The 17,962-nt window shown below is 32.9% G+C and overlaps 1 protein-coding gene across 2 annotated transcripts in view; it reads right to left on the bottom strand.

Moving 5' to 3' along the window:
• Window positions 1-1,076: 1,076 nt before the first annotated feature.
• Window positions 1,077-17,962, bottom strand: part of LOC107686637 (transcriptional enhancer factor TEF-1-like) — a 47,530-nt gene continuing 30,644 nt past the window's right edge. For both annotated transcript variants that reach the window (XM_016483701.1, XM_016483702.1), the window contains 10 exons: window positions 13,115-13,179; window positions 12,622-12,684; window positions 10,457-10,591; window positions 10,319-10,359; window positions 10,133-10,188; window positions 7,627-7,751; window positions 6,275-6,448; window positions 4,243-4,383; window positions 2,438-2,590; window positions 1,077-2,312 (listed from right to left, as the gene is read on the bottom strand). In XM_016483701.1, coding sequence (XP_016339187.1) covers window positions 2,199-2,312; window positions 2,438-2,590; window positions 4,243-4,383; window positions 6,275-6,448; window positions 7,627-7,751; window positions 10,133-10,188; window positions 10,319-10,359; window positions 10,457-10,591; window positions 12,622-12,684; window positions 13,115-13,179 — 1,067 coding nt within the window. In that variant the 3' untranslated portion in view covers window positions 1,077-2,198. The remainder of the gene's footprint in view (window positions 2,313-2,437; window positions 2,591-4,242; window positions 4,384-6,274; window positions 6,449-7,626; window positions 7,752-10,132; window positions 10,189-10,318; window positions 10,360-10,456; window positions 10,592-12,621; window positions 12,685-13,114; window positions 13,180-17,962) is intronic.

Here is a 17,962-nt window from a genome sequence, read left to right on the forward strand (position 1 = left end):
AGTAGTATTGTTATAATTAAGTAATATGTTCATAATAATATAATTTTTTGAAATTACATTTATAATTATAATAAATAATAATTTTAACATTTTTTTTATTATATAATCATGTTAATTTAATTTGTATTCAATTCTGTTTGGTAAACATGAATACAAACAGGGTAGTGTAGTGTCATTATTTACAATGTACTGCCACCTAGTGGTTGTAAAAAAAATTACATGTTTTTTTTTTAAAGTACAGCAGACTCCATCAAAACAAGCCACATGTCATTCATACTGGTAAAATATTTGTTTCTCAAAAACAACGTGTGTGTAAACAGATATGCTACTAATTACTTAGTGCAGGAGAGAAAATAGAAACGCTGAGCAAAACAGTTTGCAGTACAAACACTAAAAGTTTATTTTTTCATTTTCATCCCCTCAAGGAAAATATACACAACTGAAAACAATTATTTGACAAGAGTCCATCTATTAAAAAAAGCTACCAAACTCAACGTTTCAGTGCTCCCCAGACAAAGTGTTCTTACTGAAAACAAACAGACAAGAACTGCATCAAATACATTAGTGTTCTCTTTTAAAGTTCTTTTTACTAACAGATACTCTGCAAAACGTGTAAAACATGGCTGACAAAAAACAAACAAGCAAAACATAATCTTGTTTGGTAAATAAGACTGAGATCGACAGTTTGATTCGGATTCAGGAGTCATTTTACCCAGAGTTATGACGGCCCTGTAAGCACTGGACTGTCACTCATCATTCTGCTTGTCAGTGTAATTAAAGTCACGTGATGCCTTTGTGTTCATGAAATCGTATCGACTTCCGCTATATACATGACACCATAACGAACTGCTTTCTTATGGTAGATAAGGAATTCCTGATTCCTACTCAAATTAAAATATCCTTCCATCAAAATGAGAGAGCAGTAACACTTTTTTTTTTTTAATCAATTTTAATTATTTTTCTCCCCGCTTTTAAAATGTCAAAGGCATTATGGTGATATTAGAAACCAAATCTGACTCACTTTGTGTTTTTTTTTTTTGGTGTCAATTTTCTGAGCTGGAAAACACACAAATTCTACTCACAATTAGACGATGTCTGCGATTATAAACACTAAGGCACGATATGCTTTGGTGATTTTGCTATGTAAATTCCCATTCTTGTGTAGCCTGTTCTGATATGAGCAGAAACAACGCATTAGTTTCTTAAAGCTGAAGTTCGTCACTTTTGCGCCAATAGCGCCACCTAATGGAATTTCAAAAATATTGTTTTCGAAACACCAGGTAGCCCCGCCCCCAACTCACTCCATTGGTCGAGCCATTGGCGGGTCGATCAAAACAAATGTGAAATTTTCATAGTGCAGCTGAATGCTTATAGTTTTTGCGAAAATTAACTGATGAATGGCTTTACTCAGAGTCTCTGCATATTAAGCTGGGATAGGACGATTTTAAACAGAAAAAAATTACATACGTCAGTTTTAAATGCAAAGAAAATTCACAAATTAATAACCGATTAAGGGTTGAATTTAAAGTTTCTTATAAGAAAATGATTTGTTTCTTAGTGTTTAATATACATAACTGTAGGTCACACTGGAACAGCCCGTGTGCAGTGTAAGGCAGGTAGTACCACATAAATAATACAGTACCTTTTTATGCTCTTTCATTAAAGTTAAATCCACTAAAGGTCAAAAAAATACCAGGGGTGAAGTCTTTGAAATGTAGTTCAGTGTGAGAATAAAAGGTTGAGCAACAGAAAAAAAAGTGTACTATGTACATGTACTATGACAATACGTTTTTATATAAGCAATGATCTTTCAAAAACACAATGTTGGTTTAAAACATCAACCAAAGTTAAACAGACATCTGAACAAAGTAACAAAACCGTACCGTTTCACCCACACGACAGGTTAATGAAAAATAAACACCAAAACACAAGAGATACACTAATTATAATGTAATTATTCATTCCAGACCTCACCCAAAACGTGACAAAAGCCTTCTGGGTGGGACTGACAGAGGCACTGCCACTTAAAAAGGAGGTCGTGAGTCATTCAAAGGCTTTTCTTAGTCCGCTAGGCTCTGCTGCCCTTGGCGGTTGTCAGCTGTGTAGCCTAAAAGCCTCAGGGAATATAAAGTCTCCACTGTTCTCTGTGTCGCTGGCTGCTCTCTGCTCGTAGTGTTACTCGTGTGAGTCGAGGAGCTTCAGTCTTTGACCAGTCTGTAGATGTGATGCTGAGCACCGTGCTCACTGTTGGAGACCTCGAACACACAGGCTATGCACAGTAGCGTCTCTTGAGTCTCCCTGTTCGTCACCACCTGCGGGAACAGTGCAGGAATTGATGCTTTTAGCAATCGGCAACACAAGACCACATTTGAAGCCAAATACATAGTCATATTTACGCATGTGCATTTACAAAAGACATGGGAATTGTAGGACCTACCAATAGGATGGTGAAGTTTTCTAGTACGCTGTTCATCATGTACTTCTCAGGCAGGTGCTTGAGCTTATGGATAAAGTTGATCATGTATTCACACATGGGAGACCGGTTGATCTTGTACACAAAGCGGCCGTTCTCAAACCGCGCATACTCCGTCTACCAGAAGAGACAAAAATCAAATAATAAATTAAAAATGTTATTTTAATACTGTTTTCATCTTATAATTACATACATACTGTATCTAAAATTAAATACAATGAATATATTATACATTATATAAATAAATTACACAATTACATTTTATATATATAATAATATAATATATACACTACCGGTCAAAAGTTTGGGATCAGTAAGACTTGTAATGTTTTCTAAAGAAGTCTCTTATGCTCATCAAGGATGCATTTATTTGATCAAAAATACAGAAAAAAACAGTAATCTTGCAAAATGTTATTACAATATAAAATAATGGTTTCTATGTTAATATCCTTTAAAATATAATTTATTCCTGTGATGCAAAGCTGAATTTCCATCAGAAGACTCATAAAGACATTTACCGCCACCTGCTGGCAGATTTAGTTTCTTATTTAGAGTATTGTTTCATTTAAAAAAAGGGAGAAAAAACCCACCCAAAAAACATCATTTTAACTACTGAATGACTTACTTTCTTTTGTGGGACAAAAGGACTGTTGAAGACTGTTGGTAACACAGCTGTTTTGGTTACCAATGACTTCCACTGCATGAACGACATGTTTCTCAAATTATATTCTTTTATGTTAGTTTATGTTAGGCCATTGTAGGCTAAACATTTAGGTGTATTACATTTTATGTTGAATCAAATAAAATATTTTTTTCTAAAGCTACTATTTGTAATGTCTACTTAATACTTTCTCATTTAACACAAAAAAAGCATTTAATAATCTTTTGGGGGAATTTTCACAACCAAATGTAATTTTCGATTAGATTAATTAATCGACACATCCTTTTCAAATTAATATCAAATTAATTTATGTTGTTATTCACTGAAAAGCTTCCCCTCTACCGCAGCTTTCAAAAATATTTGGCATATATTGAAAAATATTTTATCTTTCTTAAAGAAATAGTTAAACTTATCTCTTTATCAGAGTCTTTATAACTTACTCTCTTCTGTGAAACCAAAAAGAGAAGTTTAGCAGAATGTTAATGCTGCCCTTTTCCATACAATGAAATTGAATGAATTATATATATATATATATATATATATATATATATACATATATATATGTTTAATATATTATATAAAAAATAATATAATGTAGTATATTAATATTGTGTGGTTTAATAATTTGATATTATATAAAATTACATTTAAATTATATAAAATTTTATAATACGTAATGCTTAATGTATTAAACGAATTTTACAATTACATTTATGCAAAATTACGTATACACAAATAAAAAATTACAAATATGATTTTAAATAGTACAGTATTACAGATAAAATTAAAATGAAATTGTATGTATGATTTTAAATATTACAATACATGTAAAAGTAAATAGTATATTTTAAATGTTACATTATGATTTTAAATATTACAATATTACAAATAAAATATTAAATGAACTTTAAAAATGAATTAAAAGGTAAATGTTTTAAAATTAAAAAGAAATTAAACAAAATATACTGTATATATAAAAATTAAATTGAGTTTATTTTTAGTATGACAACATTTTGATGTTTATGAACATCTTTTTATACTGAAGCTTTATTTTACTTATTTATTTATATTAATTTCTCATATTTATCATATCATATTCACTCCTCACCTCAACTTTTTCAACCACTTGTTTCCCGAAGGAGCAAACCTTTGTGGAGCAGGTAATGGTCATGTTCTCTGCGCTCTCATACTGACTGGTTACGCCGTAAAATGCCCCAGAATCCTCCAGGATGTTACAGTTGAGGTCGGCCTGCGGACACACCAGATAAAAGCTCAGTGACGATGAGAGAAAACACTGACAAAAGCAAATGTGTTGAATTCCACCCCAGGGTTTGCATACAGCTGGGTAAACGAATGAGTCATTTGTCAGATGCTCATAAATAAAAGGTGCTTCATGTTAACAGTAAACTCTTTGGGTACCATAGAGCCTCCTGTCATGTTCATCAAGACCACACACACCTACAATCACTTTTTTTCTTTTACAGTTGCATTTAATGGAACTTTTTTGGCAAGTTTATTTTAAAACCGTAAGTACACCATCAGAGACTGATGAAAACATTTTTTTTTGCAGTCTCAGATTTCAAGGCTATGAAATATGATTATTGCATAGAGATCAAAAACGATAAAAACCCTGTACCCTGCTGCTGTCCTAAAAACACCCATTAGTAAAAGATAAACAAGGCCACCATCCAAAACTAGTCTCTAATGCAAGAGTGTAATGAGTGTTTGTGTCTGAATGTGGTGGTCTGCTCGGCTCGTGCGCTCAGAGCGGCAGCTGTTCAAATAAAGGCTCCCTATCAAATCCAGCATCATCAGTATTAGAGTTTCTGGAGTAAATACACCACTGCTGGTTTTAACACAGCACTTTAATCAAACCAGTTCAGCTGCCTCGATTCAAACTCATGCAGGTGACTAGTGCTCGACGCGTGCTGTTTTTCTGAAATCTACACAATGCTGATATATGACTGATTCTTAAACTTCTTCAGTACTTTTATGTCGTAGGAGATTATTTTTCAAACGTCTTTTATGTACAGATTTTACCCAGATTTTCAGTCTTGACCTATAAAAAGCCATCATTACAATATATATATATATATATATATATATATAAATTTAAGTTAAAGTTAATTATAGTGTTTATTTAAAGATAAATATTAAAAATGCTAAATACAATTGAAAGTTTATGATTAAAGCTTATATTTAATATAAAATGATTTTTTAAAATAAATTTAAAACTGTCCATACTTAAAGAAAAGACTATCTATTATTAGTTATCAATATTTAACGTTTTACATTTGACAATATTTAAAAAATTGTAATAGTTAATTTTATTATATGAATAATTAATAGTAATATAAATATGACTTATTATTATTATATTTGTTAAATAAACCCCAAAACACTCATATTTATAATTAGCTATCAAACTTTATTAATTGATAATTTATTTATTTGATCTAAGCTATCTTTTAATTGAAACCTTTTTTTAAAGTTTATTAAATTTGTATTAAAATTTACATAAAAAAAGCCAAAGGTGAAAACGTGTATACAAATTAAAGAAATTATAGTGAATTATAATAGGAATTACCCTTATCCCAGACCTATAAAAGCCATCATAAAATTTAATTATGTTTAAATTAAAGTTTATATTAGAATTTAAATGAATTATTAACATTTAAAAAAAAATGTAGGTTTGTGATTTGTAATATTATTATTTTTAGTTAAGGCAAAGCCAAACGTGCCCCTACTCAAAAAGGCACCTCTATTAATAGTTATTAAAATTTAAAAGTTTTATACTGAAAATTCTGTATTTTAATATAAAAAGTATTTATATTAAATATTAATAATTATATTAAAAAGCCAAAAGTTCAAATAAAGTTTGTACAAAACTGCTGAATTAATTATGAATTATTATATTAATTCATGATTTACTCATTTTAAAGCATATTGCATATAAATATATTCACAATATATCTCAGTACAATGCAATAACGCCACTGTGTAAATTACAGAACTATGAAAAAGTGCAGGGAAAAGAAGGAAATGTGATTGGAAAATGATTCAAACAATTTGTATTGTTTGCATGAGCACCACAGGTCAATGTGCTAACAGCTACTCAAACTCAAATGCTGAAGACTCACCCAGAACTTGACCAGGAAGAAGGCGTTCTGAGGTCCTTTTCCAAACAGCTCCTTCAGCCCGCCCTTCTTCTCAGGAAATTTGTCGTAGATTTGACGTATGTCCACTGTCTCCAGGAGTGCATCGTTGTACGAATGATTCGTCTGGCCGATGTGCACAAACAGATGCTTGTTGTACTGCAGAAAGAGATGTAATTAGATCATTGCAACTCTACTACAGGCTATAGAAAATTAACTAACATGCTCTTATTTTGCGCAAGAATAACTACGTAATATGTTGCCTGGGCAACAAGCTTTTTTATATAATTTATGGTTTTCAAGGAGTTCAAATGCCATTCCCAAATGTTGTTTGTGTGAGTAACGAAGCATTGCAGATTGCATTTGTGAGGCATTTCAGGTATGTTCTGAACCTCTTCCCCAAAGCTGAATGTTTGTGTGACCGGACGACTGTATTGAAAACGCAACTCGTTCTGCGTATAGCTACGAACGCAAGATTAAAAGCCGCTGTCACGCCAGACCAGAGGGACAAGCATTTCATAGAGATGCTGCCAACATGATCCATTACACGGGTCTGCTTTAACATGGACACAAGGCATTCTGGTAACCTGCAGGTCACAACAACTTCTTCCCGGATCTCACTTTCAATCTAAACATGCTGTTTTGTCTTCATTGCCTTGACTGTAGTCAGATCAGTGCTTAAAGACACTTAATTTGAAGGGAGTGAGTCCCACTTCTGGATGAGTCCTGGATCATAAGAAGCATGTTCAGAAGCTACACTTCTGTTTTCTTCTAGTTTAGCAGAAAAGATCTGGTTTAGCTTAGCGCTTCATTTGATTTTTTGACTCAGAATGAGTTCAGTGGAGATTTGAGGTTGTGAAGATTTCCATTATTATCAGTGGATCAGGAAAAATGCAGGATGTGACCTCGGTCATCATGACCATCTCTAATAAGAGCCCACTGCCCTGCAGCTGCTGTCAGTAGATTTGCATTTCTCTAAAGCATCGCACAAGGTCCATGATCCAAGGCTAAATGCTAAATCATCATCTCACCAACACCAACAATATGCAAATAAAATCATGCAATACTACTAACATTGATCCTTTCATTTAGATTAAAAGTACTTCATAATCAACATAATCTGTTAATATGTCTGATTAATTTATAAATATTATTACTCAGGTAAAATTGTATTTATGCAATAAATTAAATTAATAAAAATGCATATTTTTGTATTATTTACTATATTAATATTTCTTACATATACTTTATAACATTTATTATAAAGATACAAAATATTGTATGTATCTTTATTATATATATATATATATATATATACACAATGTGTGCTGACTCACTGAATCTGGGTCCCGCTGATGCTCCAGGAAGGAGGAGAACTCCACCAGCCGCAGTTTGGAGGTGCTGATGGAGCGGCCGTGCCACGCCGGCACTGCGGCTGTCAGGGGTGTGGGGGACTCGTAAGCTACACACAAACACAGCATTGCTAAACATAAGTAATGTATTAAAGCAATAAGACGAAAGCAATTAAGAGTAACTTAAATAGAAGAAATATACTGTAATTTTTTAGTTAATAATTCTTACACCTTCTTAAATTATATAATATTAAATTATATAACATAATAATATATATTTACTTATATATTATAATATTATTAAATATAAGACAGTATAATATACCTTTTACTTATATAATATAGATACAAACTTATATTATACATGACTAATATACATTTTATATTAATTTAATAACTTTTTTAAAAATTCCATCAAGTAATGCACTTATATTCTCTTTATTATATCATGTTATTATAACAAAACTATAATAATATGGTAGTGTTACCATATGTATATGTAAGGCTGTCAGTCGATTAAAATTTTTTATCTAATTAATTACGTGTCGATTAATCTAATTATTCGCAAATTACATTTGGTTTTGAAAATACCCACAAAAGATCATTTAAAGCAATTTTTGTGTTAAATGAGAAAGTATTAAGTAGACATTACAAATAGTAGCTTTAGAAATAAACATTTTATTTGATTCAACAGAAAATTTATTACACACAAACATTTAGGCTACAACATCCTAACATAAACGGAACATTAAAGAAGATAATATGAGAAACATCTCAAATGGAAAGTCACCGGTAGCCAAAACAGCTTTATTACCAACAATCTTCAAAATACCTTCTTTTATGTTCCACAAAAGAAAGCAATTATGTCATAATTTACTCAAACTGTACTTTATCGAGGTTATTTTGCTTGGAATATGGTTCCCATAAATATACGAAAGAGTAACTACATATGTATTTCGAAGAAAATGTGAAGATTTGCTTATAAATATGTAGCTGTATATTTTAACTGCTGCTACTGCTGAGATGTATAGTTTTGTGATGTGATAAGTGAAATTGTATTCTTGTTCGTTTTTATTTATTTGTAAGACTGTTGGTCTTGGATTGATTTGTGGACCCCAGGAAGACTAGCAACCACTTTGTGGAAGCTAATGGGGATCCAAATAAACAAACAATTTACTCAAACCTGAATGACTTAAATTTTTGGGGGTGAACTCTCCCTTTATAGTTCCGCCCCCCCCCCAGGAATTCACTAAACGGCTCACTTTATGAAAGGGCCTTTGAATCATTGGTTCACACCATTCGTTCAAAACGAGGATTCATTCAGAAACTAAACGCCGCTGTGCTGCTCACAAACGCACAATTCTGCTGTGGCTTTAGGTAATATTTTTGTTGGAAAAACTGAGCAAAAACAGACAATATTGTGTTTAAAATATAAAACAATGTTAACGTCTTAATTACTGAACTGTTGTATAAAAACATTTGCACTCGTGGTATTCGGACATAAGCAGCACTAGTGTGATATTGCTCTCGCTGCTCGTGTGATCGTCGTGTGCTCATGTGAGACAAAAAAATTTTGGAGCATTTTTGCCCCAATATCTTGAATTTTAGGGCATAACTGCACTTATGGAATTGTTGCCCTGCATCATATTTGTCTTTTTTTTTTATTTTTATTAATGCTCAAAAATCAAGAACAGTACACAAAAAATAATACAACCATCAACATAAAAATGATAAACAACAATAACAAAAAATTAAGTAAAAATAAATAAAGAAGAAGAAGAAGAAAAAAGGGGGGTGTTTAATACATTACAAACTGAAAAAATAAAATTGAGACTTACATGTCATTAAAGATAGGAAATGCATAATATCTGTCAACAACTATGAAATGTAAGATGATGTACAGGTCTGGGGGCGGGGCCAGTGCGTTAACTGCGTTCAAATATTTTAATCGCGTTATTTTTTCATAACTAATTAATTAAGTTAACGCATTAAACTGACAGCCCTAATAATAACATTTCCTTCAGTAAAAAATTCCATCTCCTGTTGTTCTCTCATATCAAAATCCACCCATTAGAACTGTTTTGGAGTGTTTTTGCTTGTAAATGGTTCTTGATCTGTATATATTTCTCAACTGAATCAGACAAGTCCATTTTCACTGGAGAAAGCATGATTATGGACTCGGTTTGAAGTTAAAAACATCTTGATGGATTTGTTTCCTATAAACATGCAGCTTTTTGCTTCTAATCGCGTTTTTTTTTTATAACTAATTAATTAAGTTAACGTGTTAAACTGACAGCCCTTAATATACATGAATAAACAACAAACAAAAAGTAGCTGTTTTAATTCAAAGCAACAGCTTTGAGCGGCTCATCCAAGCAAATATAAGAACCAGAATTTTTCTTTTAAAAATATACAAAATCTAAGCAGGTTTATGCAAACTTACACATTCATGAAAGTATCAAAGGCATCTGTTAACTATGAATATACACACCTGCGATGGCTGTGGCCGTCTGGATGGGGTAATTCTGCTGTGCGAACGGCTTCACACTGAGGTGATTATCACAAGGTGAGGTGATTATCACAAGGTGTCATTTTTAATTCACAAGTTGTTGTACACGTTTTAATATGTACAAACTCAGCCGTGTATATTCAAGTTAGTTAAGTCATATACACTTACTCTTGTGAGGAACCAGGCTGCCCTGTTGACACTTGCCAAATCTAGAAAAGGAGTAAAATGTATTGCAGTGTTATAGTGTAAAACAATACCGATGCATGGGACACTAATGGTTTTAAAGCGGTCTGGGGTGTCTCTTACCCCTGTCGCCCCTGGCAAGGTGGCTCGAGGGAGTCCTGCGAGCCCCAGCCGGCTGTGGATGGCCGTGGCCGAGACGATCTGCGCTGAAGACATGGCCGCCATCCTGTTGATCACATCATTCTTCACGGTCTGGTCCTTCAACGAAACACACAACAGAGAAGATTTAGCTCCTGCTCTGTTATTTGCTATAAAACCTAATTTATTTTATTAGATGAAATCAAATCTAACCTTGGCTCAAGGGCAAATAAATTTGTCTCGTTAAGACCTGACGCTGTGAAAAAGCAGATAAGGCCCATTTAAACTGCTCTACCATACAAGCTAAATGGGCAAATAGTTTTGCCACTGACCTTTGATTCTGAAAATTTAAAATGTTAAAAATGAATAAACTGAAGAACTTCAAAACTTAAACAGTTTTATGTAAGCACTGAGTACCGCATATAGCATACATGAGGAACTCAAAGCTTTAAAAAAGAAAATTAAATTCAGCACAGAGACCTTTATTAGTCACAGATACTACAACATGTGAATTACTTTCAGTCTATGTATACTTTATACCAGCAATATCCCTCAAATGTTGCCATAACTAGATTTGTTAAAGGTTTGTGAGTTTCCAGAATGCACACCATGTTAATTAGGTTGTTAGTTTTGACTTTATACTTTTTGTTGTGTGGTTATTTACTTTTCATGCTTATTGACAAACTTATGTGAATAAACAGGCCTTGTGTGAAGAATGTGAGCTCTGTTTTTGTAAGAAATGCTGTATAAATGCAAGCAGTCAGCTGTGGCGCATGAAAGCAGCAGTCAGTCAGACTGTCTGATAAATGTGTTGCACTGTGGTCAAGCAGGCTGACAAGTACTGGAGCGCATATGCTTAAAGAAGAGCCTTTTGTATCATCACAGACACTGCCAAATAAAATGAGTAACCAATCCTATTCGCCCTCTTTCTCCCTTGGAAAAAGCACCAAAATAAATAAGAAAAAAGAGAGAAAAACTAAACAGAGGTTTTGTCAGTGGACTGTCATTTGCTGTTTAAACCACCAGATGCCACAGCTGCTCAAAAGCACGATCCTTTGACATCTCCTCAGGTCAGCCAATGACAACATCAGCATCTACACACCACTATACATTATGTTGTATATGACGATTTAGAATTATTGTTATTTTAATACAATATTAAAGTGTTGCTTTTTTTAAAAGAAATTAACACTTTTATTCAGCAAAGGTGCTTTATTTTTTTTTAAGTGACAGCACAGACATTTATAATGATACAAAAGATTTTCAATTCAAATAAATGTTGTTCTTTTGATCTTTCTAGAATAGAATAATTCTGAAAAAATGTTTAATGTTTTAATTAACTTTCTAGAACAGAAGATCCCTGATTAAAATTAATCATGGTTTTCACAAAATATGAAGCAGCACAACTGTTTTTGACACTGATAATAACAAGAAATGTTTCTTGATCAGCAAATCAGCATATTAGAATGATTTCTGAAGGATCATGTGACACTGAAGAATGGAATAATGATGCTAAAATTTCAGCTTTGCATCACAGGAATAAATTACATTTTAAAATGTATATAAATAGAAAGGAAGTATTTCAGATTATAATAATATTCAACAATATAACTGTTTTACTGTATTTCTTTACTGTTTTATGCACCCCCTCCGAGCATAAGAGACTTCCTTTTTATTAAAAAAAAATTTGAACGGTAGTGTATATATAATCAATACCAGTGACCTGAACCTCTATGTAGACAAGTCTACAAATTTTAGGCAGATACTCACAAACTGAATAATGTCTAAAGGAGGCACATATGCTTTGATTTTCAAACCACATTGTAAATCATGTGACTGTCCTTGAGCAACTTTACTCAAGTCAGCCCGTCTATCACATATTAAATATTTCGGTGTGCATGCGATGCCTTTCCAAAAAAAAAAACTTTTGTGCAAAACAGGAAGGAAACGGACAAACATCTAGAAGAAAAGAAGTTAGCCAGTTGACTGCATACTAAGCAGGCCAGTCACAAGCAGGAAATATATGCTACAGACAGTCAAACAGCAACGCACTCGCACACACACAAACACACACAGTTCAGTACGGATATGGCCTGAGAAACTACACACATACACACACAGGCTGTGTCAAACACAAGATTGGCATGTACCTTTAGCTTGGAGTGAAATTCTCTGGATTTCCTCCGAGCAAGAACCTGGATATGACTGGAGACCTGGTCACACGCACACAAACACAAAAAGAGCATTTTGTAACCATGGAGATGAAAGGCCCCCTGCCATTAGCCACAAAAACATGCACTTTAATTACAAACAGAACATCCAACACAACCTTTCACATTATTTGTTCAGCAACAAGAAAGAAAGTGATCATCTATTTAATTAGTTCAAAATTCAGTTTTTAAGTCAAACTGACTTTACGGTAAATTTGTAAAGATTTGCACTGAATTGAGAGCACAAAGCAACAGGTGTCCATTCAGTGAAGAGCGCTTTGGTAACTAGGGAAGGCAGTAAGCCAGCCAGACAACGTTTGGATGAAGCCATAAACAAAGTGGCTCGTCACAATGTGAGTTTACTGGAAACAGCCTCTATAAGCAGCATTATTTATTTCATGTCACACTCCGAACTTGAAGCAGCTCTGCTAACCTGTTTTCTCGTCCGTGTCTTTCCCGTTCTGAGTTTGATGTATCTGGCGATTAATTCATTACGACCTGTAAGAGAAAAAAAAAGATATACCTGTTAATGGACAGTAATATTATATAACCTTTATTTACATTTTTAAACAAATTATTTCAGTGACTTCACACTGATTCATTGTTCTGCTTAGTTTGCTGCAAAACTTTAGTATTTAAGGTTACACCAGTATACCAATATTTACGACTATAAATGTATATTAAATACACAGACACATGACGAATTAGCTGAACTATTATACAACCCAAACTAGGTCTGTCAATTGATTAAAGCTTTTAATTTTCCAGATTAATTGTTTTTATATATAATAACCACAATTAATGGCTTACATTAAATTTATGTATATGAAATTTATTGATTATTCAAATACAATATTACAATATTGTGGCAGACGAGTAAATCGTTGAATAGACTAAAAATGGCTCAGAAGTCAATATATTGTTTGTTATATTTTCATATCATTTAACATTAGCCTCAGTGTCCTATAACTCATAGTAATTAATATGAAATTAAATTTTAAGTTAAATTTAATTGCACTAAATTAACATTAAACAATGCAATTTAAATGATATGGCAGAGGCAAGGATTATCAGTGCATAACTTTATTGTCTATTCCTCATATATTAAATTAAATACTTGATTTAAAAAAATAATTAAGCGTAGTAAATTAACATTGATATACCAAAATTATCATGTAACATTAGTCAGTCACTGGCCTTCAACGCACCAAAATTAAATTAAATTAATTATTATTTTAGGTTCAATTTAATTAGTTCATTTAAAAAAAATTATTAATTGCACTAAATTAACATTAAAAATGCAATTTAAATTATATGGCAGAGGCAAAGATTATCAGTGCATAACAACTTTATTGTCTATTCTTCATATAATAAATTAAATAGTTGATTTAAAAAAATAATTAATCATAGTAAATTAACATTGAGATGGGAAGATTATCAGTGTAACATTAGCCAGTCACTGGCTTACAACCCACAGTAAATTAAATTAAATTAATTATAAAATAAAATAAAAATGCAATTTAAATAATATGGCAGAGGCAAAGATTATCAGCGCATAACAACTTTATTGTCTGTTCCTCATATAATACTATGATACTGAAAGAACACTTAAAAGATGGAGCTATGAAAGTATAATGTGAATATGAACTACTGAGCTTATAGTGCTTTTAGAAGCTTGACAGTCTCTAGTCACAATGTATTTTCATTATATGGAAAACAGCAGTGTGAACCTTCCTCAAAACATCTTTTGTGTTTCATGGAAAAAAGGAATGTCATGAAGGTGAGTAGATGATTTCATTTTGAACTAGTCCTTTAAAGGGGTCATATGATGCTGCTAAAAAGAACATTATTTGGTGTATTTGGTGTAATGAAATGTGTTTATGCGGTTTAAGGTTCAAAAAACACATTATTTTCCACATACTGTACATTATTGTTTCTCCTCTATGCCCCGCCTTTCAGAAACGCGTCGATTTTTACAAAGCTACAAAGCAAGGTGTGCTGTGATTGGCCAGCTAATTATGGATTATAATGACTTATACTGTCTTTTTACGCGATGCGTTGCATCGCGCAGCGTAAACATAAAACCATGTCTGCATTTGTGATCGGAGAAATGACAAACAACAAGGTAACACTCCAAAGAGAAAGGAAAAATTGGATTCGCATCATATGACCCCTTTAAGGACAATATCTGACGGTCAGCCAACAAACAGCGTCAGGGTATTTTCTCCAGATAGCCTTTACCCAACGTGCCTGCAGTGTAATCTCTTCTAACCCAGACCTGGGCCTCCCTATTCTTCCAAACACAAACAACGCGCGTGCGTACACACACACACACACACACACACTCTCTCTCTCTCTCTCTCACACACACACACACGCTCTGTGCGTTCACAATGCGGGCATTCATGCACACTCCGCTCTCAGATCAAAGACCTGCCGAACTCCAAACGGCCAGCTGTAAGCATGCTTACTGCTGCATAATTCATTCTTTTCAGTCACTTGAAAACATGCTCAGCTGGACTTGGCAAACCTGCAAAACAACCTCCAGAGAGAAAGGGGACTTACAGGGACAGAGAAAGAGAGAGCCTGTCGACGAGTGCTGAGTTTTGAGAGTCTCCCCTGTGGAGTTTGGTAGACAAACCAAAGCATAAACTGATCAAAGAGACTAGCTGACTCTCAACAAGAGTTCAGATAAACAACACCATCATCACAGAATTACTGAATGACAGCTACAGCTGATTATTACTCAACACTCCCTGGTGATAATATGAGATACTATAAAATAATAATGAAAGAAAAGATCAATATAAATATATATTTGCATGTATGTATGTGTTATAAAATTATATTTCTTTAATTCTCTCTCTCTCTCTCGATACACACACACACACACACACACACACACAAACACACTCACAGTATGTTATTTATTTCATTTTATTTTTTATTAACACAAAAGGGAAATGCATATATACATTTTAATTACATATTACATATAAATTATATTAATATTATAACTAATATAAAAATATATTAATCAAAATAATGAATTAATAATAATAATCATTATTATTATTAACAATAATAAATAATAATATATTAATGTTAATAAATAATTAATATTAATATTACAATAGTAATTATATAATATACATATATACAATATTTTTACATTATACACAAATTAAAAAAACAGGAAGGGGGCAAAAAGTTTTTCACACCACTGTATATATAAAATGTGTATATTAGATATTTATTACATATATTATATAATTAGCATTGATGAATTATATGATTATATGAATTATTATGGATTATATATAATTAAATAATGAATAATCTAACATATATGGTTGACAATCCACCAATAACAGGACATCTGAATCATCTGAATCTTCTGATGACTCAGCAATGTTATTCTCTTAGAAATTTTTTCAGGTTTGGTGATGACTCACTCAACAACAGCGAGTCATTAAAAATAAGTGATGACAAAAATGTTAAAAGCAAACACAGGGTTGAGAAACACTTGCAGTTGAATCTCTGACCAAGAACAGTACAAGATGTGGTTTAACGGATGCACTGGAATAAAAAAAAACCCAGCGAGGTGGTCGATGGCATTCCTTTATAGTGGCGTTACAAAAGTGTTGATGTTATGCTGGTGGAGGGCAGGCCACAAAAGCCACCAAGGATGTGGTGGGTTAAAGGTCATCAAATTACAATATCAGCTTGATCAGCACAAAGTAAAGCAGCTCTGAAGAACACCCACTGTTTGCAATTAAATGCGAGCTGATAAATGGACCTCACACTGACGCAGGGTTAACCTCAGCATGTCTTCAGAGGGCAAAGATGCCGCCAAAAATGGGGCTCGCCAATCATTGTGCACTAAAAGCTTTCTCTGCCGTCAGTCTCTTCCAGCAAACTAAATGAAAGCATATGATTTATGCTGTGATATCCAAACCTGAATTTTTCAATGTCTAACAGGGACAATTGACTCAAAAATGAGATTTCTGTCAGCATTTACTCACTCTCATGTCATTGCAAACCTGTATGTCTTACATTCTGCTATGTTTCTTACACAAATCTATCATATGGCTTCAGAAAACTTGGAATATAGTGCATGTTTTATATAGTGAGAAGAATAGTGTAGATGCTTCATGTTTTTGTGTCCTTTTTGAAGCTTTAAAAACATCGATGGCAGTCTCCAAAATTAATTTATTTTGTGTCCTGTAGGAAAAGAAAAGTTGGTTTGAAATTACATGAGGGTAAGTGATGACAAGTGAAGTTTCATTTTTGGGTGAACTGTCCCTTTAAGCCGTGATAATACAGTAAAATTGATTTAACTCATGGCCAACCCTATTTGTTCTTTGTTTTGTTTTCAGATAACACCAACTAACTCGAGTCTCCATTCTCTGAGCTGAAGAGACTTTAGACTGCAAGGGTGACGTGGTTCACTCACTCAAGTTCATCATATGGCAATCATCTTGTCAAATAAAATATCTCTCAGAAAAGTGATCAAATCAGATAAAAGCATTTGGTTCACCTCACAAATCTTTGAAAAGCTTTGAGCGTTTGAAATGACCCACAAGTATCGGGGTGTTGGTCTCAGGGCAGGACAGAAACCCAGAGTCTTTGGGACAATGGCTCTGCTGCTCTGCCAGGCCTGATGGATGACTCTGAGCCGAGGTCTCGGGCTGCTATTAGAATCACAATGGCCTAAACTAACAATACAAAGACTTTCTGCAGGGGCTCCATGACTAAGGAATGACGAGTCCAAACTGAGACTGCAATATTCATAGCTGATTTCCATGGGCATCATAGAGATCAATAATTTATCAGTAGGTTTACATTATATTTTAAGCAACAGAATACAACAATAAAGAATGATGATAGATATAAATTTCAATAATATTAAAATCACAAAAACAGGCTTGAAATAATTCATTTTGCATCAAAATTTTAAAAGCATCTCTAATTTATGTTGTTATATAAGAATTATATATTTCTGTATTTTTATCAGTTTACTTGTATTTATCATTTTTGTGACAGTAAATAATAATAATATATTTATTGTTATTATTATTATTATTATAGAACGTTTATGCAGTATTTTGTGACATTATAATATTAAAAATAACAACAACAACAACAACAACAATAATCGTAATAATAATAAAAAATATAGTTCATTATTAGGGGTTGCACCGACTAATTGACTAGTCGACTTCAATGCGCTGTCATGACGCTTTAAGCTTGACATCGACTAGTCGCTGGTCCTATAGAG

This window comes from Sinocyclocheilus anshuiensis, unplaced genomic scaffold (genome assembly GCF_001515605.1).
Source record: "Sinocyclocheilus anshuiensis isolate Anshui unplaced genomic scaffold, SAMN03320099.WGS_v1.1 scaffold1102, whole genome shotgun sequence".
Lineage (NCBI taxonomy): Eukaryota > Metazoa > Chordata > Actinopteri > Cypriniformes > Cyprinidae > Sinocyclocheilus > Sinocyclocheilus anshuiensis.